The 27,848-nt window shown below is 46.0% G+C and overlaps 2 protein-coding genes and 1 long non-coding RNA gene across 3 annotated transcripts in view; 2 read left to right on the top strand and 1 right to left on the bottom strand.

Annotated features, from left to right (window-relative positions):
* LOC100222639 (sodium/hydrogen exchanger 2-like) overlaps window positions 1-17,604 on the top strand; it is a 36,394-nt gene extending 18,790 nt beyond the window's left edge. The window contains exons 11-14 of the mRNA XM_072929333.1: window positions 4,548-4,620; window positions 5,450-6,587; window positions 15,602-15,719; window positions 17,595-17,604. Of these exons, the coding sequence (XP_072785434.1) occupies window positions 4,548-4,620; window positions 5,450-5,613 (237 nt within the window). The 3' untranslated portion in view covers window positions 5,614-6,587; window positions 15,602-15,719; window positions 17,595-17,604. The remainder of the gene's footprint in view (window positions 1-4,547; window positions 4,621-5,449; window positions 6,588-15,601; window positions 15,720-17,594) is intronic.
* LOC115495214 (transmembrane protein 182-like) lies at window positions 12,879-23,142 on the top strand. The gene is made up of 5 exons (XM_072929332.1): window positions 12,879-13,031; window positions 15,602-15,719; window positions 17,595-17,693; window positions 20,121-20,258; window positions 23,126-23,142. Exons 1-5 carry the CDS (start codon window positions 12,879-12,881, stop codon window positions 23,140-23,142), a joined length of 525 nt encoding a protein of 174 aa, XP_072785433.1.
* A 413-nt stretch (window positions 23,143-23,555) lies between these two features.
* LOC140684154 (uncharacterized) lies at window positions 23,556-26,913 on the bottom strand. Its single transcript, XR_012055956.1, has 3 exons — window positions 26,743-26,913; window positions 23,968-24,101; window positions 23,556-23,847 (listed from the first exon to the last, which is right to left on the bottom strand). It is a non-coding gene; the product is annotated as an uncharacterized lncRNA (long non-coding RNA).
* Between the last annotated feature and the right edge of the window lie 935 nt (window positions 26,914-27,848).

The raw sequence follows: 27,848 nt of genomic DNA, 5'->3' as shown, positions 1-27,848 counted from the left end.
GGGAGATTTCATCGAAGACAGGAATTTGTCTCCCCCCATTGTCAGTGATCCAGAGTGTAAATATTTGAAACTGCTCAGTGTTTTTTTCCTTCCAACTCTTTTGAAAGGACAGAAGCATTTTTGTAATCTTTCTTATGATGATTCTGGGAGCAAGTTCTTTGTTTTAAAACACATCTCGTTCTGGGCAGGCTTGAAAGAAGTAAAATAGAGGGAATTTTGCTTACCAGATGCCTGTGAGAAACAAAAAAAATTTCGAGTTTACTGTTTGGATAGCTTTGTGTTGGTTTACATTCCGAATCAGAGGAGAAACAGGGTTAATGCAATGTCTGTGCCTGGTGAAGACTTTTGCTCTTTGGTGAGAGAAGCTGGGCCAACATTTAGCTATGGAAAAGAAAGGTTTCCAGGAATGAGGCATGAGGAGCAGACTTGGCTTTTTCAGTTCCTCCCAACCTCTGTAACTCTTTAGAGCAAAAGCATTTAACCCTTGTCATATTTTGCTCCCAAATGCCCAGGTCAGCAATAGTGCAGAATCACAGAACATGCAGAATTGGAAGGGATCCATGAGGATCTCTGAGCCAACTCGTGTCCCTGCACAGGACAGCCTCAAGAATCCCACCCCGTGCCTGAAAGTGTTGTCCAAACACTCTTTGAGCTCTGGCAGGGTTGGTGCTTGCAGTAATTGCTGAGCTATCCCTAAATTTCACTCAGTTCTCCAAATTTTAGGTTTTGATGGCTTGAGCTGGAGCACTGTCCAAGTGTGAGCTGTGATCCCTAATCTAAGCAGCCAAGCTCCATCACTGATGAGAACAAAATGACCTTTTAGAAAGAAATAAATTTCCCTTCCCTATTTAGATAGTAATTTTCCATGACAGCACAAGAACTTGGGAGTGCTGTGGACTTTTTTCCACTCCAATTTCCTTGTGGAAGTGCCAATCATGGAGGAGCCCACAGCAGCAGCACCGCACCAAACACCGCTGGTGCTCAGCCCTTCCTTCCCAGAAAGGTGTTCTGGCTCTTGCAAACAACTTAAAAGATTTAATTTGATCATTTACATGCTGATTGGTGCTTACAATTCAGAACAGATAGGCAAGAACATGGCATGTTCCTGTAGAACATTTGGTATAATTAAACTTCAAAAGAGCAACATCAAACTCCGGCTGATTTTGAGCACGACGTTCTCTACTTTAAGGATATTTGATTGTTAACCCTTGTGCTCCTGCTTTCCCCTTCTCCACTGCATTTGGTGGGAAATTCAGGAGCTTTGGGAAAGCTGTTTCTCCTGTTCCTTTGAGTGCTTGCAGCTGGGCTTTGGGGGAGCAGAATGGTTTTTGGGGAATTGCAAAAGCAGTAGGATTTACTCTGTGTCTGTACTGACTTGTGGGTGATGAAAAATGCCCTCTGAGGGTGGGAAATGCCCTGTGCATTTTGGAAAATTCCAATTTGATGCTGAATACTGACTGTTGTGTCATTGGAGCCACTTATTGGTACTGCTCACACCCCTTCACTGCAGCCACCTTGGCTTTGTGCCAGGCCAAGGGAAGCAGATGTAAATCCCAGAATAGTTTGGGTTGGAAGGGACCTTAAAGATCACCCAGTTCCAAGCCTCTGTCATGGGCAGAGACACCTTCCACAAGATCAGGATGTGCTGTCCAACCTGGGAGATGATAGTAAATACTGGGAGCTGATCCCAGTGACACCTGTAAGAGTGGCTTTGACCAAGAACCATCCCTCAGTGCCCAAAAGACAAGCCAGGCCTGTTTTGTGTCACCAGCAGCTTTTCTGCTAATTTTTAAGATTTTACTTAAAATTTCCTCATTTACTGTGAATAGAAATCAAATGATGCCCCAAAGTGATGGGATAATGCTCTAACAGAGCCCCGAACTATTAACACCATATTAATTTTATATATATATAATCTTATATAATATTAAGGAGGGTGGGTGAATGCTGTTACTTCATGCTGTAGGAGGACAGATTGCAGAATTTGTCAGCAGAAAGAAGGAACACTGTGCTAAAAAGTAGATTTTAGCTTATTATAAGCAGCTCAATACTTACCAGTTTTTGGGAAAAAAGCAGCTACTCATGTTTCTTCCATGCCAAATTGAAAAGAAAATGGTATTTTCCTGATTAAAAAGAGCTATTAATGAAAAATGTCAATAGTGTTAGAGATTTTTCTGATTGTCAGATACTCCATCTTTTGTAGTCCCACAGGGAAGGGTTTGGCCTTCTAGGTTTTGAATCAGCAAGAAAAACCTGGATGCTGTTGTGACCCACGTTTTTCTATTCTACATCTCACCACGAGATGGAAGCATTACAACTGTATTTGCAACCCCAACTGGCAATCCAGGGACAGGAAATAAACTTCCAGCAAAGGGCCACTGGAACCCCTGTGGTGCTGGTGAAACTCCAGCAATTCCACTGCCAGTCTTGGAAAAAAAGCCTTGGTGTTACCTTGAGCGTTAGGAGCCGAGAGAATAATTAAAAAATCCCTTTGGTTCAGTAGAAACCCTGTTTTTTCTGTTTGATGGGTGTTTTGTCTTTTTTAGTGAAGCTGCTGAGAGCTTTGCTGTTAAATATGAAGTTGTTGTAGCTTAGTGAAACTCATATTTTATTAGGGGCTGGTTGGTCTTTTCCTCCCAAACACAATCAGGGATGTGTGGGAGGACATCCTCGTTTGGGTTGGTGGCTTCCCCAGGCTGGGAAGGAGCCAAGTTCATCTTGGCTGCTGGACAATCCATCTCCCCCGAGGAGAAGGCAGTGCCCTCCCCGGGATGGACACAGGTCTGTGGCCAGCTCCAGGCTCCAGCAAGGACGGGCTGGCATTGGACAGGGATGATCTTTGAAGTCCTTTCCACCCCAGACCGTTCTGTGGCTCTGAGTCACCTCTCCTGGGTGGCTTTGGGTGGCTTTAGGTGCCTTAGGGGACTCCTGCACTTCAGGTTCTTTCAGAGCATGGAGACGGGGATCTTGGAACCTCCTCCAAGGAGAGTTCGGAGAGCAAACAGGGAAAAGCTGCAAGAAAAGAACAATCTTCCTTTTTCCAGAGCAGGTTAAATGATTTACACCGGGCAGAAGGACCTTGGCAGGAGAACGAGGTGACTTCAGCTCTGAACCACAGCCCAGGGGATTAACTCCAAGACTATCTATTTCCAGCAGAAAGTTTGCCTTCCTCCGCCTAAGGACAAAATTCCTGCAGCAGGCTGCTGCTTCCTGGAGCTGTGCATCACTGCTGGCTTCCAGCACCAGCTGCTTTTGGGGCTTGCCTTATTTTAGGCAGGGATCCAGCCCAGCCTGAGCTGGCAGGGCAGATTCTGAGATCCAGGACAGCTTTTATTTACCACGGAGCACCCAGAAAATCCTTGCACCTGTAGCCAGGCAACTTGGTCCTCTTTTCTCCTGCCAAAACAGGAGTGCACTCCCCCAGAAGGAGCTTATTTGGAGCTGCCTGTGAGCCATGTGCGTAAATGACACGGTGCCTTTGGTAATTATGTCAGAGCCCTTTCATGGAGCATGCTCTGAGAATCCTTCAGTGCCCCTGGGAATGGCTTTCCAGGGAGCCAGGCACTGCTGCCCGAGCCGGGGAGGCATTGTTATTAAAATGGTCAATAAAAGTGAGAACAAGGGATGGAGGGCAGCGGTCCTCGTTAGGGGAGGGAGGAGAACCAACTGAAACAAAACAGAAAACCAGGCTGGGAGGTGTCCAGAGTTATTTTGGCAGTCTGGGCTTCTGGACAGAGGTGCCAAATCACAGCTGCGTGAGAGACTTATTCCCAGTTTACAGAGGCACCGAACAATCCAGGCAGCATTGTGCTACCTGATTTTTATTTTTTTCATTCCCATTTTTTTGTCCTGGAGGGTGGAGATTAGCACTGGAGTGAAAGGACAGGGAGCTCGTTAGTGCCAGCTCGTTACCTGCTTCCTTGGCCTGCAGCCAATGTGGGGAACAGCCAAGGTGAGAAACATCCATATCCTGGGGACTCTTTGCCTTCTGCACTCCCCACCCCATTCTCCCAGCTCCAGGGCTGCTCCTTCCCATCCTCTCTGCTGAACCATTCCTGGGGAGCTCAGACCTCTTCCAGAACTCAAAACATAATTGCTGTATTGTGCAATTTTAATTCTTTAAGCCTCTGACACTGGCTCAGTTTTATTTCTAAATTGTTGATGCTCCATAAAAAGCTCGCAGTGCTATTCAGAGAAGCTGTGAATGCCCCATTCCTGGAAGGATTTTAGGCCAGTTTGGATGGAGCAAGTTGGTCCTGTGAGAGGTGTCCCCACCCACAGCAGAGGGATTGGAATGGGATGATCTCTAAAGTCCCTTCCAATCCAGGCCATTCCATGATTCTCTGTTGTAGTAAATCAGCGTCTGCAAATACTTCCTGCCATCTCTTCAGCCTATTTTTAGCAACCCTTCTTTTATTTTTGTTGTTTATTTTTACATGGCAAAAGTGAAACGAAAGGGAGTGGAATCCTTAGGGATTGCAGCCGATTGGTTTAGGAGGCAGGAGTGAAGAGATTTCACAAGGCACTAAAGCCCTTCTCTCCCTCAGTCCCAGAAGGAGGACTCGTGCTCGGCGCAGGGCGAGGCCACCCCGCAGGTCAGGCTCTGCCGCTCCTTCACGGGTAAGTTGGGGAGCTGGGGGTCGTCCCCCTCTCCTGCCCACCCTCATCCCCCTGGCATGGCCCAGCAGGTGACAGGGAGGTTGTGGGACAAAGTGGGGCTCCTTAAATGAGCCTCATGGGTGAGCAAGAAGAGCTGAAAGCCTTCCCAGCCCTGGTGCCCCCTCTCAGCTCACCTGAGGTTGGAGTGAATGGTTTGGGCTCTTTCAAAGCCGTCTAATCCAACCCCTCTGCCGCAAGCAGGAACATCTCCAACTAGGTCAGGTTGCCTCACTCAACCTGGGATGTACAGTTTACCAGGAATACTTCAGGAACGTTCTTCCTGAAGTATACCATTACTATAAGCAGAGAAAAGTGATAAAAAACATTATTTCTGGGTAAATTTTCTTTTCCACCCAAGGAAAACGTGAGCACCATGGCCCCTGAGATACAGTGGTGTCAGAACAAAAGGAGATTGTAATCCCATCATACAACAACAGGACATTCCAGGTACTCCAGCAGTACACCTGTGTTTTCCAGAGCTGGTTTAAGGAAGCCACCAATGTGAATTTTTGTTCCGCAAAGCTGCAGATGTGGACTGACAAAAGAATTATGATATTGATCCAAATACCTGATGTATTTTGAAGTGTAAACATGGGTTTAAATTACCTTTTTTGGCTTTTTCTTCCATGGAAACACTGATCTTTGTCTCCTGTTTTATAATTGGGAAGTGGAGGGGAACAGCTCATCCCCAAAGAACACATGGCCGCCTCAGTGTTCCTGCTGAACCACAAAGAAGGGTGTTTCTCGTGGTGTTTCTCATGGTGTTTCTGTGGTTTTTCTCTTCCCACAGTGGGGAACACGGAGAAGGTTCGTGAGGTGAAGGAGAACCGATCCAAGTCCGTGTGTGCCATCCCACCGGCCCAGCCCAGCGGCCAGACCTGGGGCGGGAGGAAGGAGCTGTCTCTGGAGATGTACAAACACAAGGGATGCTCTGGCTCCCCAGGAGGGGTCTGACTCCTGCAGGGAGAGCTGCTGGACATGTAGATAATGTAAATAAGATCCACGTTGGAAAGGACAGAGGGGACAGGGTGGAATACCCAGAGTGGTTTGCATGGAAAGTCACTCTTATTGCCCAGTGTTGGGTTTTCAGTGGGAACTGAGGGAAAAGATGCCCAGCTGAGCATCAGCAATGCCAGGGAATGGCTGAGGGCACATTTCTAAGGAATTTATAGGAAAACTTAACCTCTTCAGTCTGGGAAAATTGCTGAAACTGCCTCCAACTGCAAGGAAGGATGTTTAAATAAGGTGAGATATGGGATCTTCTCATTAGTTTTCAGGGATAGGCTAAACAGCAGGGAGCATTTGGATTATAGGTTGGGAAAAATTTGATAATCTCAAAGAAGGTTTTATTAGAAGATAGAGGAAAGAGCAGAAACAGCAACAGATTTCTTCTTCTCCTCAGGAACTGGTGGATCCTAGCTATAAACATTAATCTCATGAAGCCCAAAGTCAAATGACATAGTTAAATAAGGGGCTGTGTCTTACCTGAGGGATTGTCCCACACCCAGCCACAATTCTGCTACTGAAAAATTATTACAGCTGAGTTAAACGGGATAAATATGTTCTAACTGGGTTTTGAAAATATATGTAAGGAATGATTCACCTCAAAGTTAAAATGAGGAGGCTCCAAACCCAGTGGTGATAGCAGGAGATGAGGGTGACAGCCCTTAAATAGAAGGGAAATGTTTCTGATGTGGTTGGTTGGTCATATTAATCCTGTAAAGATATTTTGGGATGATCTGTGCTGCCATAGCTGGGAGCTGTGGGTTTAGAGGGGTTTGAAAGTGCCAAGAGGGTGACCCAAACCCTGGCTGCTTCTCCCAGGAAAGGTGTGAGCCCTTTGCACAGCAGATGCAGGTGAACTCTGGAGATAGGACCTGAGGAAGACAGGTAGCCCCAGCTTTGGGTAATTTTCTTTGAAACTCCAGGTAAGTTCAAGCCTTTGAATTCTTGTCCTTACTGAACCTGACAGGACAAGTTTTAGTTTTGTGTTGACATTTTTCTTTCTCTTCTCCTTCCTCTGATCTAAGAGTGTTTAATCTGACCGAGTGGCTCTTTTTGAAACAGCATTAAAAGAAACTAGGAATTCACAGACTCCTCCCCATGATATTTTTGGGCATGCAGAACCAGTCTCCTGTGTGCAGAAATACTCCCTTAGGAGGCCCCTGCATGGTACATTCGGGCTTTCATTTTAAATTAAAGGCACAAATTTGTGTGAATTTGCTTCGCAATGATCCAAGATCACATTTTCTTCTGAAAAAACCCCTTTATGGTGTCCTGACATAAGCTGAGGAGGTTCATGTTGACTTGAAGGTCACTCCATCCTGGAAATTCACTTCATTGCAAAGGAAAATTTGAAATTTTAGCAATAGATATATGTTTTACATGTGTATATGCATATATGTACATATGCATTGATTTGAATATAGGCTCATTGTCATCTTCTGTTAATTGATTACAATTTTGGTTTGTTTTCTAGTTTAATCCATGTGCATGGGAGCCATGTGGGTTTGGCTGTACTTGGTTTAGAAAACAGCCCATCTTCGAGTATGTTGTGGTACATGATACAATCTAAGACATTTATGAATATGTTGCAGTGTTCTGCATTTCTATTTCAATTAAACTCGCTGTGTTATGGGATCATCTCTGACTTATTCTCTCCTTGCATCTTCAACATGCTGCTGGTGACATCACCAGGAGCTGGGGACACTCAGGGGTGTCTCGGGATCATTCCAGGCTGATCCTCTTGGACCAGCAGCTCCTTCAACCCTTGGCCAGTGATCCCAAGATCATGGGTGAGGAAAACAGTTGTAACAAGGAAATAAAATTGGTGTTGTTGTTCATTGGTGAAAGCCTTTGCATACAAGGGAGAGAAAAAAATACTGAACCTGAAGGTCCTCAGCTCTCTGTGGTGGGAATGTCCTTGTTCACATGCAGTTTTATGTCCTCAGTGGTTTAAATTTCTCCTTAAATACTACACAGTAAATAGTCATAGAAGGATTTACTAAGGTGAGTAATTTTTATTCTATAGTGGGAGAGCAAATAGGAAATTAAATCAATTTGCTTGTCTAGGAGTTTTTAATCAAGGATAGAAATTGTGGTTGACTTAATTCTTGCTTGGATTTTGTTTGGTTTTTTTTGGCTCTTTTATTTTGGTTTTATGCTTTTGCATCTGGTCTGTGTTATTTTTATCCAAAATACCTGGATACCATCTTTGTCTTGCATCCATCCTTGTCATCTTTGTACAGCATGCATATTTTTTCTGGGCATCAGGCACTTAAATAAGGAACTTTTTCCAATTGAGACTCCCATCAGTTCTTTCTGATATCATTATGGGTTATCAAGGGCCTTATTAAATGTGGCTGTTTTGGTGGGGGTAGATTTCTTTGCAATACTGTTGTAGCCAACAGAAGTGCTTGGAACAGTGCCAGAAAATTGAATGGAAATTTTATCTGATGTGGAAAAAAAGGTTAAAAAAAAATCCTTGCATTTTTTTAGAAATGGGACATTTTCATCTCAGCACGAGGGACGTTCCCATGCCCGGATCTCCCAGCTTCTTGCACTTCCAGAGGTTGCTGGCTCCAGGTATGCAGAGGCTGCTCCAGCCCAGCCCCACATTCCCATGCTCAGACGTGGGATCCCTTGTGGATCCCAGCCCATCATTCCCTTCCAGCCCCGCTTGGAGTGTTGGGTCCATCAATACCTCTCTGCTGCATGAACAATCTACTTGATCTTCAGAGAAGACAGATATTCCCAGCAGGACATTTTTTCCCAGTGAGTCACTCTGCCCTAAATTTAACCTTCTGGATGCTGTGGATTTTTTCTTAAAATTTCTTTACAAAATATAATAGCCTGGCTAAAGCTTTTATGAAGTATTTTCCAGTCCCTCAGTAGCCAAGCCCTCTGACTAGTTTGTATTTCAGCCCAGAATACCTTTGATAATCTTTGCCAGTATCCAGTGTTGGTGGTCTTAAAATTCTACAACTGAGTGGAAAACTGTTAAGTGCTCAGGCTTCAGAGCATGCCTAATTAATTCTTTCCAGGGTTTTAGTCCTTTAAAAAGTGTTAAAAACACGAATTCAGTGTATCATTGAATATTGCATGGTTCTGTGGAAATAAATTGCATCAGTTTGATTCCTTTAGGAGTTCAGAGAGTTTTTGCTCTGTGCATACTCTGGAAGTTTACAGGAGTCTGTGGAAAGTTCAGGTTAAAATGGGCAAAAATTGTTAATGAGGGGGAGTAGCTTGATGGCAAAGCGAGAGCCCCAAAACCACATCAGAAAACTCTCTGCAAAGACATCAGTCAGCTGCATTTGAAAATCAGGCAAAATCTCCCCTGTACTCACAAGTCCAAAAGCATTTCCTCATGTGATCTTTAGTATTTTTATTTTGGGCAGCAAGCCACACTTGTGTTCATTTTATTTCATGACTGATTAAAGAGATTATAATGACTTAATCCTGGAAAGGGCTGGCAGTGCTTGAGAAGCAGGTGAGGCAAATTTGAGCTTTTTTCTCTATTGACATCAAGTCCTGGAGGGGATTCAGCCTCAGAAGAACCATTAAGGATCTTTCAACATCCAGGCTTATGTGCTTCTTCCAAGAGACGTGGAGACGGGAGAGATGAAAAAGGAGCATGTGATGGAGATGAACTGGAGATTATCATTTTAATGCAGAATTAAAGGGGCAAATGTCAACATGGGTATTTATTGCTCTCCCTTCCAGCACAGCTCAGACTGGGGGTTGCTCCTTGTGAAACCATCAGGGATGCTGGTGGCTGTTCCAAGGTGAAGCTGACAGTGCTGGGGCGCTCTTGTCGTGGTCTCGTTGGCTTTGCTGTCTTCTTGTTCAGAGGTTTGGGGAGAAAAGAGTAAAAGAAGAGACTCAAGGATATTCATTCCTCTACCTAAGGGAACACCACGTGGGACATCTTTTGGAGCAGGGCAGATCATTGAATCATTTAGTTTAGAAAAGCTCTTTAAAACCATAGAGCCCAACTAGCACTGCCAAGGCCACCACTGACCTGTGTTCCCAAGTGCCACATTCACAGAGCTTTTAAATCCCTCCAGGGATGGGGACTCCCTCCCTGCCCTGAACAGCCCATTCCAGGATTTCACCACCCAGGATTGTCAGGCCAAACTCCAATGAAGAAAGGTCTGCAGATCTCCAAAGGGACTCAGTGAAATCTCCAAAGGCAGCCCTAGAAACTCATCTCTGTCAAATTCCAATAAATCCTCTGCTTTCTGCATGAGAGAGTGAAAATATGTTGATCTATGTACATAAAATGTAAATTTTTCTGTGAGCACGGATCAAACTACAGGAAATAACAACACAGACTGTGCTGATGGAGTCTTTGATCAACTCAAAGGTAAAACACCCAATTCTGCAAAAAATCTGAGCTGACTTGCCCCAGCTTCTTGCTAGAATATATTTTGGAGAGTCACAATTTTGGTTTAAAAGCTTAAGAGAAAACAAAAAAATCTTCAGGGTCAATTTGGAATTAATAAAATGCTCAGGGTACAAGTTTTCTTTTCCACCACAGAAGTCCTGGAGCTGCCCATGGTATCATTTGACCTGTGTGGATAAGAGGATGCTGAAAGCAGGTTCCTGCTGGCACCAGAAGAGGCAAGGGAAGAAAGGAAGGTCTGTTTCCCTTGGGAGTTAAATGGTATTTGTGTTGTACGGTTAATTCAGCCCCATGGCTTTGGTGTGGCATTCCAGAGATCCCAACACGGGCTCCAAAGGACAGACATCATCACTGCCACTTTCTACAGGTTGTAGGAGAGACCACACAGTCTCATTGCCCAGGAATTTTTTAGATCCTGAAGGTGATGAGGACATTCTTGAGGCTGTGACAAGGAATCGTAGAATCATCCTGGAGTCACAGGATGGTTTGGGTTGGAAGGGACCTTAAAGATGATCCAGTTCCAAACCCTGCCATAGGCAAGGACACCTTTCGCTGGACCAGGTTGCTCCAATCCCTGTCCAACATGTCTTTGAAAAGAAACACCTGTCAGGAGTGGGATTTCAGTGTGTGGAGAGACATTCCAACCTTGGGAACTCAATTCCTGTTCCACAGCCTTAGAATTTGGAGGATGTTTGACTGGGCACAAGGCATCCTGTGAAGAGCCAAGGCTGGGCACCAGCAATGTTCTGCCTCAGCCACACCGAGTTTTTGTGCCAGTGGGATCCAGAATTCCAGAGGACACTTCCAAATGGCAAACAGCACTAACTCGGGATGTGCAGTAGCACAAAAACAGCAGCGCCAAATACAGCTGGCTCAAAACACACCCAGAAATGTGGAAGTGTGCATTAATCCCTTTTTTAAAATAAAAATACACAAGTGCCCACTTTGCATTTTAATTTTACATAATTGCAGTGTGAGCTACAAAAAAATCCTCACTCCTGGTGTGCAAATTCTTATTTTCACTCAGCTCCTCTGAACATTGCCAAAGCTCCTGTCAGTCGTGTCCAGCTTCGAGGAGGAGATCACAAGAAGAGATGGCAACCAATTGTCATTGTCACTGCAGACAGTTTTAGCCAGGATTGTGTGGTAGTTAAATGGCTGATTGGAATTGCATTCATTGATTATTTAGGTGATAGATAAGTTGTGTTTTGTATTTAATTAGCCAAAGAGCAGCAGTGAAGCACCAGAGACTGGGAGATGGGTGTGTTATTGCTGTGTTTCCAGTGGAATGGCAGGGCTGTGGGATGGACAGGGTGTGTTTATTCCTGCAGAATCCCAGCTCAGTGGCTGAGTTTTGACCCTGCATGATGGTAAGTCTGCATCCTGTCCCAATTCTCCTTTCTCCCTGTGTCAGTGAAGATTCCTGTGGATCCTGGATCCTGTGGAATTCCTCATATGCTCACGGTCAGGTGAAACCAGGAACAACTCTGCCCCTGGGACAGTGAGGGAGAGAGTTCTAATGTGTTATTTAACAGCTATCCCTGCAATATTTAAGGAAAAACAATACAGAGGATGAAATAAATTATTATCATTTAAATTCTGTTTGCTTATAGAAGCACAACAGAAGATTGAGAACATTCATCACACTGTATGCCTCAATAAGAAGTGTAGTCAAGGTTTTTCCCGACTGTCTCCAGGTTTCCCAGCCAGTGTGCAGTTGCTTTGAGATACCCATATGTTCACAGGTAACTTTAAATACTAAGTTGATTTGGAAATTAATTTGGCAACACAAATTCCCATAGGATTGGGAAGTCAACATCATCACCCCCCCTGTTTAGATCAGGTCATGACTCAGGTTAGAAAATCAGAGCTTGATTTTTGACTGCAATTTAAATTTCTTCTCCCAGCCTCCTGGCATGCCACAGGAATATAGTTATTGCCCTACAGAAATTATAATTTTCCTAGTCTGGCATCCCATTCCTGGCAGTGATCTGCAGCAGATGCTCCAGCAGAAGCCAAAAACATGAGGAAGCAAATGGCAGTGAGATTCCATGCAGGAATGTCCTTGCTCCCTGGAGACACTTCTCCCACAGGAGACTGGGGGGTGGGAGGGGTGTGGATCCACTTTTCCATGGCATTTACAGCTGCAGGACATCCCTGGTGTGTCTGTGTGCTCCTGGTTGGGTGCTCCTTGTCCAGCTCCATGTGGACCTGCCTGGTGCAGACCCTCCCAAGAGCACTGGGATATTTAAGATCTCCCAGTGTTTTAATGTCTTTCTTGCATCCCTGGGGTTACTTTCTGTAAAAGCCACATCAGAGTTTTGCTCAGAGGATGGAGGAGACGTAAATTCCAGAATGTGGGGACACAGTGAGAGGTGTCACCACAGCAGCTCAGGACGCCACGGGCCCCGCAGTGTTGGGAAGACCTTTGAGTCCACCTCTGCTGTGTGTGCAGGGAGGGATGGGAATAACTCCCTGGTGTCCTGGGAATTCTGCACTCGTGACCCAGAGCCGTGTCCTGAGGGCTCCAGGCTGTGCCCCTCCGGCAGCAGCAGCCGTGTGTCCCCTTGGATGGCTCCAGCTCTGCCTCAGTGGCTGCTTGTCATGATCCTTAATGCCACAGCTGCTCGCTCACACCAGGTCATCTGCTTTTATTAGTCCTAAACCACCCACTGAAACTCACACCAGCCAGGAGATCACTATCCACATCCAAAAATAGCATTTCTCCGGCCCTGCTCTTCCAGAGACCTGGGAAACTCGGGGGTTTTCCTGCTTTTCTGGTTCCCAGTTGTGCTGGTTTCCCCCCTGCTGCCCCATGAAGGCCGGAGCAGCCGCCCTGGCAGCCGGGATCCTCGGAGGCACCGGGGTTTTGCTCTTCCTCATCGCCTTTGGGACGGATTATTGGCTCCTGGCCACGGACACCTGTGGGGGCTTCGAGCATGGGAACAGCACTCTGAGCACCGGGGGGGTGAGCTCTGAAATCTTGTGCTTTGAAAGAACTTACCTAAATAATTTCAGATCTAAAAATTTGAAATCTGTGATAATATTTATGATCAGTGAAAGTGACCTGGTAATGTAAAACGTCAGCCTGAGGTAAAACTTTAAATTCTATGAAATCCAACCCAGCTTTTACATAATATTGAGCATTTTGACTGGAGTAAATTGTGTCTAGGAAGAATTAAAACAGCACCTCTGTAATCTGGCAGATATGAACATTAGAGAATGAAAGGCAAAAATGTAAGATCTTTAGTTGTTGACAGCCTTTCCCTCTAAAGACAAAAGATATCTCCTGATATTTGCCATTAAAAGATTTCTCCTTCTGTAGCTTCTTCATTTAAAACTAGTTAACATTTAAAAGTGTGGGCCTTGGCAGTCACTTCCATCTGAAGTGATACAGCTGCAGTGCAGACACCAAACTAAAGTGAACATCAGACACAGAGCAGAGCAGATGGGTTCCTGCCCATCCGACCAGTGGCCTGGATATCTTCAAAGTAAGATTTATATAGGATTTTAGTTAGCAGGAAATCTAGTTTTCAAGGGACAGCTTGATATTTTAGTGCTAAGGGCTGGTGTCACTCATTTATAGATCCCTCAAGTTGGATTTTTGCTGCACCTGCTGTTGTCTAACTCCTCAATGAAATAACAACCAGATCAGTTCCTTGAGCCACCTACTCCCCCAAAATGTTTTTGTGCCAATCAGTGTGTGGTTTCTATTACAAAATGACAGGAAGATCCTCGTTGTGTGCAGAGTTTTTGTTACTTCAAAGTTCAATCCAATTAGGTTTGATTTTTTTCCTGGTGCGGTGAGTCACCCTGGGTAGGCATCATGATGCCAGCAAGAAATATCTTTTCTTTCATTTCAGAATCCCATAATCAAATGTAGGGCACTGTTTGCTTGAGTCATGGTTCCAAATAACTTTCCCAACTAAAAAAAAAAAAATTATGATGGAAAAAATGCCTGGAGAAGTGAAACAGAAAACAGGGTCTTGAGTTTGAAGCAGCTCAGTAAAGCCTAGGGATGGCAGAGACAGAGAACTGCCACTTGCTTTTTGTGCACTTGGGAAGTGACAGTGTTAATTGTTTCACATTTTAGTTGTTTTTAAAAGTGGAGAGAGCAGAGGTGATGCACTGCATGACACAAATAAGCATCTCAAACATTTCAGAGACGCTCTTGGCCAAGTGTTGGGGAGCCTGATGCTGAGGCAGTGACTTCAAAAGCACCAGGCAGAAATAGGAACTGTTCTTACTCTTCCCTCTGAGCTATTTTATTTCTATTTCAGACGCTGTTTCTATTATTTCTATTTCTGTTACTGGTTGTGGATAACAGGCTCTGCTTTTACCTTCTCTGCCCTTTCTTAAACTGTCAAATCCTGTCCCTTACAGATAAGGATGGGCTGAGTATCTGGCAGTGCTGTGGGTGCACCAAGTCAGAGCCAACAGCTGAGGAAGTTTCAGGGCTGAGGAAGCTCTGAAGAAGTTTCAGGGCTGAATGTTCCCCTTGTCATAGTCAGGGTTTTATCCTGGAAGTAAAAGGAGAATCAGGTCAGGGCTCTGGAGCTGCTATGATGCGATACATAAAAACATCTAGGAGAGGGAAGCAGAAGATCTCTGGGGAGAGCTCAGAGGCCCTTCCAGTGCCTAGAGGGGCTCCAGGAGAGCTGGAGAGGGACTGGGGACAAGGGATGGAGGGACAGGACGCAGGGAATGGCTTCCCACTGCCGGAGAAATACTGGGGAGAAATTCTCCCCTGTGGTGCCCTGGCACAGGGTGCTCAGAGAAGCTGTGGCTGCTCCTGGACCCCTGGCAATGCCCAAGGCCAGGCTGGATGGGGCTTGGAGCAACCTGGGCTGGTGGAAGGTGTCCCTGCCCATGGCAGGGGGTGGCACTGAGTGGGTTTTAAGATCCCTCCAACCTAAACCTATTAACCTGTGACAGGATGAATACCTCTAGCACCTCCCTGTTGAGTCCCATCTCCTTTCTCTGGTTCACAGGGGCCATTTCTCTGTGGACATTCCCCTTCCATCAAAAAACTTAATTTTGTCACAGTCCTGTCTCCTTTACCAAACTGTGTGTGGGGAAGATAAAGCTGGTTTTGAGGATAATTTTAATAAGTTCTTTGGTAAATCTTCCATGACTGGACTTTGCAATATTGTGCCTTCAGGAAAGACCAAAACCTTGTGCTTGCAGGTCTGGTTTGGGGGGTGGAGGAAGGTGTTTGAGGAGTAGAACACATCCAGAAGGCCCAGCTCCCTGGAATTCTCATCCAGCTCTGGCCAGCAGGGATTTATGGACAGGAGAAAAGGAGGCAAATGGTTTGTGCAGGTCTGCAGGACAATTTGTTGTCAGAACATTTGGTAGCCGCGACACAGTGGAAAGTCAAGGACAGCAGCTCCTCCATGTTCCCCAATCCCGACAAGACTGACTCAAAAAAGCAAATGAAAACCCCATAAAAATTAAATCAACGTCTGCCTAAGCAAAGCATGCACTCTTTGTACCATGATGTTCCCTGTTTCAGCCTGGACTTTGATTCCTCCCCAGGAAGAAACTCCAACAGAGGTCGGGAAGGAGATCCTCACTTTCCACCACGAGGGTTTCTTCTGGAGGTGCTGGTTCTTCGGCGAGGGCCACTCCGAGACCATCTGGACCTTCTGGTACAGTGAGTACAGTGCCACCACTCCGTACCCACAGCATTCCATCACAGTTTAATGGGAAACAAACACAGGAAGTGCTCCCAGGCATGAGGAGGCAGTTTTTATTTAATTTTTTTCATTCTCATCTTCCATCAAAAGCAAAAGTGGCTCACCCTTTTTGTGCCCTTTCTATGCTCAGTTTTTGACTTGGATTTTGCTCTCAGAGGGCTGTTCACCAAAATGTTGTGACCTCATGAGGCTGTTTAATTGATCATCTACAGAGTTATGTGAAGTGGTGGCTTCCACCAGCGAGGAGAACCTTTCCTTCCTCCCCCTTCCTCCCAATGCCTGTTGATGTTTGTGCTCAGCAACATTCTGTAAATATGAGGCCATGCCCTTCCCAGCATTGCTTTTCTATCCCTGTTTTCTGCCTTCCAGGTGCTCAGCATTCCCAGCTCCCACTGGTTTCAGCACGGGGAAGGCTGGAACTGCACTTCGTGGTGTCCCTGGGTGCTCAGGACCAGCAGTGCACTGTGGAAAGCTATTTTATTTTAAGTTCTCACCTTTTTTACTTTTTAAGATCGTTGAAAGTACACTTGAGAATAGACAGACAACAGGGATGCAAAATCTTTTATTTTTTGGAAAACGCATTCATTCTTCAAAAACAAATTGAAGGAAAGGATGAAACCTGTTCTGTGACCCTGGTTGGTGCCACCCAGTGCATGAAGGGTTGGCTCAGTGAATCAGGTGCTCCCACCAGAAATAGGAAAGGAGTGAGACCACACCAGGACACACCTGGCATCAGCCATGCTGGGGGCCACAACTCTACAGTAGGATTTGGGATAAAACCCCCCAGATTTTAAATAATTCTGCATAGGCTTTAAACACCACAAAACCCTTGGCCCTGTGCCCAGCGAGGCCTCGATGGAAGATGTTCCTGAGGTTGTGGAGCAGCACAATCCCCTCAGAGGGCACTTCCCTGCAAATAATGCAGGTTCCCACATTAAATTTACACTGCAGTGATTAAAATTTCAAATGACTTCGCGGTCCCCCAGCCCCTGACCTGTTTCCTGTAAAATCTTGCAGGAATACTTCCCGCCACTGCTCAACAATGGGAGGTTTTTCACACAGGAAATTTGTGATAAAAAAGGACAGGCTTGAGACAGGGAGTTTGCTACTGAATTACATTATATGGAAATACATAATATAATTTTACCTGAAGTAAAATGAGTCACTCTGACAACTGGCAAATTTTTTGCTACTTCTTTAGGTATTTATTATAATAGGATTGATCATGGCAAATTAATTTGCTGCTCCTGTGGATGTAATAATTAATTCAATAGGTATTCCATAGTCAATTTAGCATGAACTAATGTCCACCTATTATAAAGTGCTCCTTTGAGCTGGGGAACATATTTAAATAAGTGGCCAACCATTAATTAATTCATTTAACATTCATTCTATTACTGTTAATCATGATAAGCCTCAGTGGTATTAATATTGATGGGGCACTTCCATTCTAATTGTGCTTTTCCTTCTCACCAGCTGGAGGTCTTGGAAGTACCTTGTTCTGGTACCCAAACATTTTGACCCATCCAGGTGGTCAGGCACATTCTCTAGAGGAAAACAACAACAAGAATATTGACATTGACTTCAGTTGTTCCATCTTTCATGATTTTTGTCCACCTAAGGCTCAGGTTATGAAGATGAGAAGATGTGCAAGGAGCAGTCTCAGATCCTCTGATATCTCCCCTCTTTCATAATTATTATTTGTATTTTTATTTTTCTCTTTAACCAAGATAATATTTTTTACTGATCTTACAGTATCAGTACTGTAACTGATTCTGCAGGAAATAAAAGCAACCCAGGATTTAATTCTTCTTTTTCTTCATCTTTTCCAGCCAGCCAAGCCCACCCCAAGTTCTGCATGCATGGCTACCTCTTCCCCATGCCCATTGCTGTGGGACCTTTCCCCCATCCCTCCTATGACACAACTGCAGGTGAGTTTCTTTCCTTCTCCCCCAGCAGCTCCTTTTCCAAGGGATCAGGCAGAGATCTGGGATGTGTGTCAGTACTGTGGTTCTCCTGTTGTAAATTCAGGTGGCCAAGACCTCTGGAAAGCTCCTTCACAAACCAGTCCTGCTGGGCTGGCTGCCCCAAGCACACACTGAGAGGTTCTCCCACGTTGTCTCCTCCAGCCTGGCGTGCTGGGATGGGCTGAGCTCCCTCCCAGGGGTCTCACACCTGCTCCTGTGAGCAAGGCAGGATAAATCCACTCTGTCCCATCTCCTCTCTCACTGGGAGGAGCTGGAGCCAGACCACCCAAACCCAGCCTGAGTGCTGACTCGGTCCCAGAATCTGGTTGCCTGGGATAGCTCAGGTGTTGCTTTGTTGCAAGACAAAATAAAAAAGGACTGGAAAATCAGTTAAAAAACAAATTGTTAGAAAATCCACGTAAGTGACTGGCTTATTTTTAAAGCAATGAACACTATGCAGTTGGAGAGCTTCCTTTCAACTGGGTCCCTTTTTATTTATGTTTCTCTGTATTTTCCAAGTTCTTTAATGGATCAGTTGCTGTTAGGAATTTTAATTTGCTAAATTGGTGGCAGCAGTTAGAATTAATTCAATGATCTTTTTTGAAATGAATTGATTTCTTTAAATAGTGTGCATCAGTCTGCCTTGCCTCCGGGGATGCAGGGCAGACATTCTGCACAAACAAACATCTTGACCTTTTCCTTAGCCTTTAGTAGTACCTTTTTTTTGTTGTTATTTTGTTTTATTTTATTATTTTTTTCCTATGAGAAATTAATAATAAAAAAAAAATATTGTCAGTAGGAGCATGTGAGGAAGGGCAGCTCGTTTCTTTGGCTGTGCAGAATTCCTGCCCCGGGGAACGCTCCGTGGTGTCCAATGGATCCGAGGGACCTGTGGAGGGAGTTGGAGGAGCTGGTGCAGGATGCGGGATGAGCAGCGGGATTGTTTCTGCTTGGGAGAGACGTGCACACACCGGTTCCCAAAAATCCTGCTGATAAACACACTCACACCATTCCTTCCATCCTAATAAAGGGCTGGAGGCATCTGTCCCTGCCTGTCTGTGTCCCCGGGGCAGTCCCGGGACCATCTCGGGATTATCCCCCGAGCTCTTTCTGCCCGTGATGGTTCCCTGGAGGTTCCAGGGATGTGGGGCTGGGGGCTCTGCCTGTCCCCCCACCTCAGGGACCTGGGGGTGGCTCAGCCTCCACATTTTGGGCAGGGGGAGCACCGGTCTCCTCCCCTGCCCCAATCCTCTGCAGAGCCCTCCTGGGGAGCCCCTTCTGTCCTTAACATCCTTTTCTTTCTGACCAGCCCTTCCTCTTCGCAAAGGCTGACAGAACAGGAGCTGTCCGAGGAGAGCAGACCTCCAGCTATTACCTGCTCCGGAGATAATTCTGCCTTATCTGCATCCTCTTAGGCTCCCTGAGAGAAACGGGTGACGGGAGGTTAAACATGAAAATGAATTCTGTGGTTTTGGAGAGTTCAAGATACTTATCTCTCCCTAAGTGGCTCTCCTGACAAAATGGTTTCAAATGAGGAAAACGCATCTTCTCTGTATCATTTTTCTTTCAAGTGTGAATCATTTCAGCACAACCCACTTGCTCGTGCTCAGCTTAAATTGAGCTGGAGCTTCTGGAAAACCACTGGCAGGGTGAGATGTGGTGGTCCAAGGGATCAGATAAATCAGGGGATGGGGAGCAGGGTATCAGAGGGTCTTGCTGGAGGACCACTACCTTTGGATAAGGTTTATGGCAGTGTCTGCAAAGCATTTGGCTGCTGGGAGACTTGAATTAGTGGGCTACATCTCATCCTGTCCCACCTAGTGGGATGTGATGGACCAAGCTTGCTCAGTTCTGCCTGGGATGCTTGTTTGAAGTCATAGCCAAACCCCCAAATTCCTTGGATGGACAGGCAGCTGCTCTCCTGCCCCATTTTCCTTCCCAGAGTCCGTCAAGGCCATTAACGGGGGAACTCATGAGCTCCTGTTTTCCCTGCAGTCCTGCTAGCAAACATTTTATTTTAAACCAGGAGCCTGGCCCCTTCCCGAAGTGTTAATTAAAGTGGAACAAAGCTGTGGTCTGAATCCACCTCTCCAAATTTTGCTATTTCCTTTCCTTTCTTGCCAAGCCTTTTCAACCTTCCCCAGCACAGTTAAGAGCAGTGTCCTTTCCTCCCACCCTTTATTTTTTTGGTGTGCTTCCCTGGCAAATCTTCCCACCCCTTTGGCCTCATTCCAGTCCCATTCTGTAGGGCACGACATTCCTCAGTGTCACAGGTTGTTGTTTTTACTGTTGCTAAAGCAGGAGTTAAACATGACATCATTAAGAAAAATATTTCTGAGGTTGACATTTCCCTCTTTCCCTCTCCTTTCACTGCCTTTGCTCCTGTTGCAGTGTACAGAGGATTTTGGACAGCGTTCATCCTGCTGGCCGTGGCTGCTGGGCTCGTGGGGGGGCTCCTGCTGGTGTGTGGGGTCCCCTTCTCCAGCCCCCACTCCTACAAAGTTGGGGGAGGATTCCTGCTGCTCTCAGGTGAGGGGACATGGCTGGGGCAGGGTGGCTTTGGAGTGGGGGCAGGTGGGGATGAAGTGCTGCCGTGGGAGATGGGACTCTGATGGGAGCAGCAAATGATTATTTCCCTCTTCCCCACTGGAATGAAACCCCTGGGATCTCTGAGCAACCTGTCCCAGTGGAGTGTGTCCCTACCCATGGCCTTTATGACCTCCTTTGATCCTCTTCCAACCCAAACCATCTGTGATTCCATGATTCTGTGCTCAGCCAGGCTTTAGCAAGATAGTCCTTAGTCCTAGCAAAGCTGGACTTCTTATTTTTGAAAATCACTTTGTTTTTACTACTCCTGTGTGCAACCCTTTTATTTCAGTAAAGCCTGCAGGTGTGTTAAGTCTGGGCAGCGTCAGCCCCGCTCAGTTCCCCAAAGTCAGGCTTTGCATTTGGGCTGCTCCTCTGCTGTTAGCTTTGATAGAGCTGGAAACCCACAGAGTGATGAAAGGCAAACCCCATGATCCAAAATGGGAGGGCTGGCTTAAGGAGACCTGAAAAGATGAAACGATGGCACCGCAGGAAAATGAATTAAAAATAGGCATTTATTCATTTTTCCCACTGCTGTTACCAATGATTCCACTGAATTATCACTTGGGCTTTTTCCTTTTCTGTATTTGTGAGGAATAACTGGCTTCAATATTAGAAATACTTGATTTATACCAGTGACTCAAACTCAGAAAAAAGCTCTTTTATGACTCAAGCAGCCACAGGCTGGATCTCAGTTGAGCTGTGCTAGGTGAAGAACTTCTTAATGAAATCAGGTCTTTCTCTGAAAAACCAATGCTTAATTGCAGTGAATTAGTGGGCTACATCCCATCCTGTTCCATCTGGTGGGATGTGATGGATCCTTCACCAGCTCCTGCTTCCTCATAACAAACATTGGTGAAAATATTTAACAAGAAAGGTCTGACACTGACCCATGTCCCCCGCTGCCACATTTACACAACTTTTAATTTCCTCCAAAGATGGTCATTCTACCCCTGCCCTGGGCAGCCTGTGACAGGTATGGACAATGCTTTCCATGGAGAAATTCCTGCTGCTCTCCACCCTGAGCCTCCCCTGGCCCTGCCTGAGGCTGTTCCCTCTCCTCCTGTCCCTCCTGGAGCAGAGCCTCCCCTGGCTGTCCCCTCCTGCCAGGAGCTGTGCAGAGCCACAAGGTCCCCCCTGAGCCTCCTTTTCTCCAGGCTCAGCCCCCCCAGCTCCCTCAGCCCCTTCCCAGCTCCGTTCCCGTCCCTGGACTCACTCCAGCCCCTCTCTGTCCCTCTGGTCACCAGGGTCCCTGAGCAGTGCCAGCACAGGGGACAGAACTGCCCTGCTCCCCCTGGGCACCATTCCTGGCCCAAGCCAGGTGCCACTGGCCTCTTGCCCACCTGGGCACCCCTGGGCTCATGTCCAGCTGCTGGCACCAGCACCCCCAGGGCCTTTTCCACAAACACATTCCCAGCTGTGCTGCCCCAGGCCTGCAGTTTTCCCTGGAGTTGTTGTGATCCCATAACAGATAATAATCCAAGGGCTGGACCAGGGTAGGAAGCTTTCTTTTCCCATCTGTAATCCAGGCTCAGAGGAGGCAGCAGATGTCCCTGAGGAGTGTATCCAGCCTGTACATTGGGCAGAAATATCACAGAAAAGGATGCCGAGTAATACTCAACTGTCTTCCCTTTTTTTTTTTTTTTTTTTCCTTTTTCTTCATTGTTTTTCCACTTTATTTGACTACTCCTTGATTAAAAGGCTGGGGCTTCGAATGTGACACTTTTTGGAAGAGCTGATTATGCATCACATAAACCTCTTGGCATTAGACAAAGATGCTGCTGTTAAAATTGAAGTTTGTATTAATGCAGCTTCAATCTGAACAGCAATCATTGTTATTAACAGTCATTCAGGGGAATGAGTTCAGCTGGAAGACACTGCCTACTATATTTTCCACTCAAATGATAGCAGAAGGATTCAATGTGTTTTTTAGCAAAGTTTCCTTAGTGTTTCAACTGATCCTTTTATTCAGGGGGGCTTATCCTGATCTCAGACCTCTGGATCCTGCTTGGCCCTGGCTTCTGGATGGATTTGGGTTGCATCCCTCCATGGTTATTTTCTCATTATCCCTTCTAAAAATATTTTGCATAATTGCACTAAGCAGTAGGAACAATGGATTTAACACAGGCTCAAGTCCCCAGCCGTCCCTTTCCTTCGGCTGGCGGGATGTGCAGGGATGATTCGGGAGAAAGCGCCTCTTGTCTTCTAATCATGGCCTGCAGGTCAGTGTTAATTAACCTCCCTTGCAGAAAGGATCTCTCCTTGAGGAAGTGTGAAAAAGCTGCAATCTGCAGAGCGGGAATGTGGTCTGGCAGTGGGAATGGGAGATGGAGCACCAGGACTGCGGGATGTCCCGGCCTCGCAGGGAACCCTTCACCAGCAGCTTTGTTCTGCCCACCACCGCCCTACTTTTGGGAGAAGAAGTGGTTATTCATTGCAAAATGATGTCACTTTTTCCACCAAAAGGCTCTAAAGACACTGCTGGTGCAAAAGCATTCCCAGACATTTATGGAGGACCAGCCTGAGGAGGGTTGTGTGTCCATCTGTCACCGGGGGAATCCAGTGCCCAAGGGTGAGGATTGTTATGGCTCAGCAGATCCCTTTGGATTTCCCCCTAAGATGCCTTCTATTTTCTGTACATTCCAGAGGGCAAATCTGACTGTGCCAGCTCCAATAACCAATGGACTGCTCTGGGAGGTGCTTCTGAGAGCCATTCCGAAGCACTGGAGCCATTTCTCTGGATTTCCTCCACTGGGTGACTCTGGAAAGAGCCAAAGCCAATCTGACATTTGCTGGTGTTGCCTTTGCAGCTGAGGCCATTTTCTGAGCAGTTTTCCCTGCCAGCCTTCTCCCAAAAGCACCTGGAATACATGAGCCAAGAGCCAGTGTGCTGCTTTCCTCTCAGCATTGCTGTCTTGGAATGAGCTTCAGTGCTTCCAAGGGGTGGCAGATCCTGCCTGGTGCCTGATTGTACCTTTGTTTCAGTAGCCAGAGGTTGGTTGATTGTCACTGCAATGTCACCAAGAGGGCTGGGTGAGCTCTGTGCTGCAGCTTCTGGAAGCTCTTTGGGTTGCTGAGACAACTTTCCTTCATTTTGTTCTTCATTTTGTCCTTCATTTTGTCCTTCATGTTTTCCTACCTTGCGCTCCTCAGTTTTCTTTTCCTTTGGGCGTTTTAGAGACCAAACTTAGAAGTGCAGCGGTGGCACAGGTTGCCTAAAGAGGCTGTGAGTGTCCCATCCCTGGAAGTGTTCCAGGCCAGGTTGGACGGGGCTTGGAGCAGCCTGGGATGATGGGACACATCCCTGCCCATGGTGGGACCAACCTGTTCTTCAGCATGACCCAACAGCATGGGAAAAAAGGACTGATTACCCGGTCCTGTGAGTTAAAATGCTGGATTTTTATGCTCAGATTCTGCTTCCCAAATGGAGCAGCTCCACTTTGGCAGTCTCAGGCTCCCCACGTGCAGTGAAGGCTGACAGTTATGGAAGGGCAGCTGAAGGTCACCCCTCCATTTCGCTGTTATTAACATCCTTAAGAGGCAACGAGTGAGAGAGGAGAACGAGTCAAAGTTCATTATTCTCCTAATTAGCAGATTACACAAAAATTCAGTAGCTTCCCCAGAATAAGAGTTACAGATTGAGTTCACTCACCTGTCCCCACAATTAGCAGCTATAAAGGTGTCACAAGGAAATAAAGGAGAGAAAGGAAAAGCTCCACTTCAATTTGCCCACACAGAAGACGCAGCTCCGCTGGGAGAGGGGGATGGAGCTCCAGGCTCCCAGATCTGCAGCGCACAAAGGAGACAGATTTAATACCCCACTGCAATTTTCTGGCAATTAGCCCCTCCCCAGAAGATGCCGCTGACCCCATCAGTCTGGAGATGGAGTTTCGCAGTTAATTTTTCCCAGTACCATCCTAATGAAGGGAGGCAAAGAGGGAGAAGGAGGCAAGGAAAGGGATCACTCAAAAATTACCATTTTCCAGTGGAGAAAGCACAGGGGTGCTGAGAGGAGCATGGGGATGAGGTTTATGTGGTCTTCACTTACTCAAACCCAATACACACCCTGTGTCTCGGGTGTGGGTGCCAATGCCAGTGTCATGTTTTGGACAGAAAATTACATTTTTTCAGTTTTTCATTTTGCTGCCCAAAGCAGGAAGGAATCTGTATCTCTACATTCAAAGCTGGAAGGAAACAAAGATGACTTTCTGCTGCGTCCAACACTAAAAGCCCCAGAAAGGAGGGGGTAAAGTGAAACCTGTTCAACAGATGAAAAATCCCAAATACAACAGCATTTTAAAACAAAAATGCCAAACACTTTGGTAATATAGGAGTGAAACATCCTGATTTTCTCATGATGAAGAGGCTGCTGATGTCTGTAAGTGTGACAAGTTTTAGGCAGGTTCAGGTACTTTTGTGATTTCTGGCTGAGCAGATTTTGGTGAGCTGCCCTTCCTGAGCTCCCACCATCCTTTGGCTGCACCTGCCTTTCTGATTTTCTCTTCCCACCAAGGACATGGTGTAAATCCCAGGGATTCCTCATCACTCAGCTGTAATTATTCCAGGGAAGGAGGCTGCTTGCTTTACATATTCTTGTCATTTGCCCGGAGTGTGAAAACATTCTTAATTTAGATGCCATGGCCATGCCATCACCTCCAGTACCTGTTTAATAATAAATCCTTCCATGCCAAGACCTGGAGCTTCTCCTGAGGCCAGAGGAGGGACCAATGCCCATTCCTTATCTCCTGAAGAGGTTGGGGATTGTGCCACCCATACCTGGGACTTCCCACACCCTTCTCCATAAGAACTGGAAGGTTTTAATCTGATTACTTCAAAAAACAAGACTTATGCCATATAAATTGTCCTGGGAGAAATCTAGACAGAATTCCTGGTTATTTAAAGCAAAATTCCAAAATACATTTCCATACCCACGTTCTCTGTCCCACCGGGGCTGCGCTTTCATTTGCGTCTCTTACGGTAGGTATTATAAGTTAATGAAATAGAAATTGATCTTTAAAGGAGCACTTTTCAAGGTTCAGTTGCTATCTAATTAATTTAATTTTAAATTACATCAGTAATAAAGACTTAATTGCCTTCTTATCAATACATTGTATTTTGTAAAGGACATGCGACTATTTGAACACACCATCGCTTTCTTATAGTAGAATAATTGGTATTTTAAGCATACAACTATCATAGTAAGTGTAAAATATTTATTTGTGCACTTAATTTCAAGTGGTATCAAAACCTCAATGAACATGCAAATGTTCCAGCAGCTGCTGTTTAACTCCTTGCCTGCCTCTCCAGGAACAACAAGGACTCCTCCATGTCAGGGAGAATAGCTGGAATTTCAGTGTGGGGTGAGCTAAAGAATATTTGTATGGCTACACCAATTTTTGATTGTTAAGATTGCATCTTTTTAGGGCATGGGAGGCAGTTTAGCAAATGTGACAGCTTAGGGTGGGGAACTGCAACTTCTGTTTCCCTCCTAGTGAGGACTTTGAAGCCTCTTACCTTCATGTGAGTCTTATTTTTGTCTCTGAGATGTTTTTATAACCTTTATAAACAGAATCACAGTAAACACGGATGTGTTTTTTCTGACTGAAGATCCAGTAACCTCCCTAAGCAGATAAATCAGTGTCAGTCTTTACTCCTTTCCTTTCCTTAGCTCAGGAGCTGGAATTTGGTGTGTAAAGGCTGCCAGGAAGAATAATTAAATACACCACAACTACCTTTGATTTAAAAATGGCAAGGGGAGAAATTAAATCTTGAAGAAGCCACAACACATTCACAGAACCGTGTAGTAACTTGTCAACTAAATTAATTTTGAGCAGTTCACTTCAACCATAAAAATAATATAACCTGTGATATATTTCTTTCATTTGTGTGTCTGTGTGTATATCTATATGTTATATAGCACCATTTAAAAATAGCAGCTTCTACCTGTGAAGTAGCAAGATCAGATATTTCTGAACTGCTTTCAGACCTGTCATCACACCAACACTATTCAGCTTTAATAGATGTTGAGTTTAAAATGCACCACAGAAATATATATCTTTTAAAGCTACACAGTAAATGAGATTTGGGCCACTCTAATTTGTGTCATCTGCTTCCAGCTTCGTGGCATTAGCTGCTGTAATAATTCTTGTTATTATTCTGGTATTTAGTAGCCCATCTAAGATGAATATCTCATGGCTGTATGCCTTTCCCACCCCATAATGTGCTGGTCCTGCAGGCTCTGCTGGCTCTGGGAGTGGCAGTGCCAGAATTTTTCCATCAGCAGGATTTATCACGGCATCTTTGTGTTCCTGGTGGGGATTGGCTATGACACTGCTTGCAAGGGCAGATACAAAAAGGAAGAAGTAAGTTTTGGTGTGTCCTCATTAATCTCTGAGAAATTAAAAGTGAAAAAGGTGAAACATCCCACCTTTGAGAGAGGAAGGCAGGTCCCTGCTGGGAACACCAGCCCTGCTCAGGTGCTTTCTCCATGGCCTTGTCCTGCCGAAGCAGAGCCTTCAGAAGTGCTGGTGGCCAAAGCACGAGGTGTCAGAGGGCAGGAACTGGTCACTGTGGTGTGGGGCTCTCCCACAGGAGCAACAACTCTGCCACACAAAGCTTTGATGCAGAGCAGGGATGAGAAGCTGTTGTGATCTTTTCTCACCTTTATCCCTGTATTTCCTGCACAGACAATAACTCCGTTTTGTCTCCCTTCCCAGGAGGTTTGTTTCTCCTGCTCGTGTTTCTCTTTGTGATGTGGAAGGAGTTTGCAGCTGACTTTCAGAAGTACATCCTCCTGGAGAGGAGCGAGAGGTGCCTGGATGATGTCCCCGTGCACGTCTACTACGGGTGGTCCTTCATGTTCGCCGCCGCCGGGGTGCCCCTGGTGTTACTTTCTGGGCTCCTCTTCTTCCTGGTGGGCAGAGACATTATGGATTCCCTGCAGTAAGACAAATGTGGAAAAGGCTTTGAGAAAATTGGTGATGCTCCTTGTAAAGAAACACACCCAGGTTTTGAGGGCTTGATCGTTTTTGTAGCTTTGATTGTTGGGATAGGTTATACTTGGTCTCGTGGGGAGGCAGGGATGGAGCATTGAGCATCCACAGAATCCCAGGATGGTTTGGGTTGGAAGGGACCTTAAAGTGCCACCCCCTGCCACGGACAGGGGCACCTTCCCTTATCCCACGCTGCTTCAAGCCCCACCCAGCCTGGACTTGGACACTTCCAGGGATGGAGCAGCCACAGCTTCTCTGGTCACCCTGTGCCAGAGCCTCCCCACCCTCACAGCCAGGAATTCCTTCCCTATGTCCCATCTCACCTTGCCCTCTGGCAGTGGGAGCCATTCCCTGTGTCCTGTCCCTCTATCCCTTGTCCCAAGTCCCTCTCCAGCTCTCCTGGAGCCCCTGTAGGCACTGGAAGGTTTCCCTGGAGCTTTCTCTTCTCCAGGTAAACACCCCCAGCTCTCCCAGCCTGGCTCCAACCACTGTCCATCCCAAACCAGCCCCAGCTGAACATCCAGCTCCAGCCTTTTTCCAC

The sequence above is a fragment of the Taeniopygia guttata genome, chromosome 4A, assembly GCF_048771995.1.
Source record: "Taeniopygia guttata chromosome 4A, bTaeGut7.mat, whole genome shotgun sequence".
In the NCBI taxonomy this organism is placed as follows: Eukaryota; Metazoa; Chordata; class Aves; order Passeriformes; family Estrildidae; genus Taeniopygia; species Taeniopygia guttata.
Note: the sequence above shows the minus strand (reverse complement) of the source record. Positions and strands in the feature narration are given on the sequence as shown.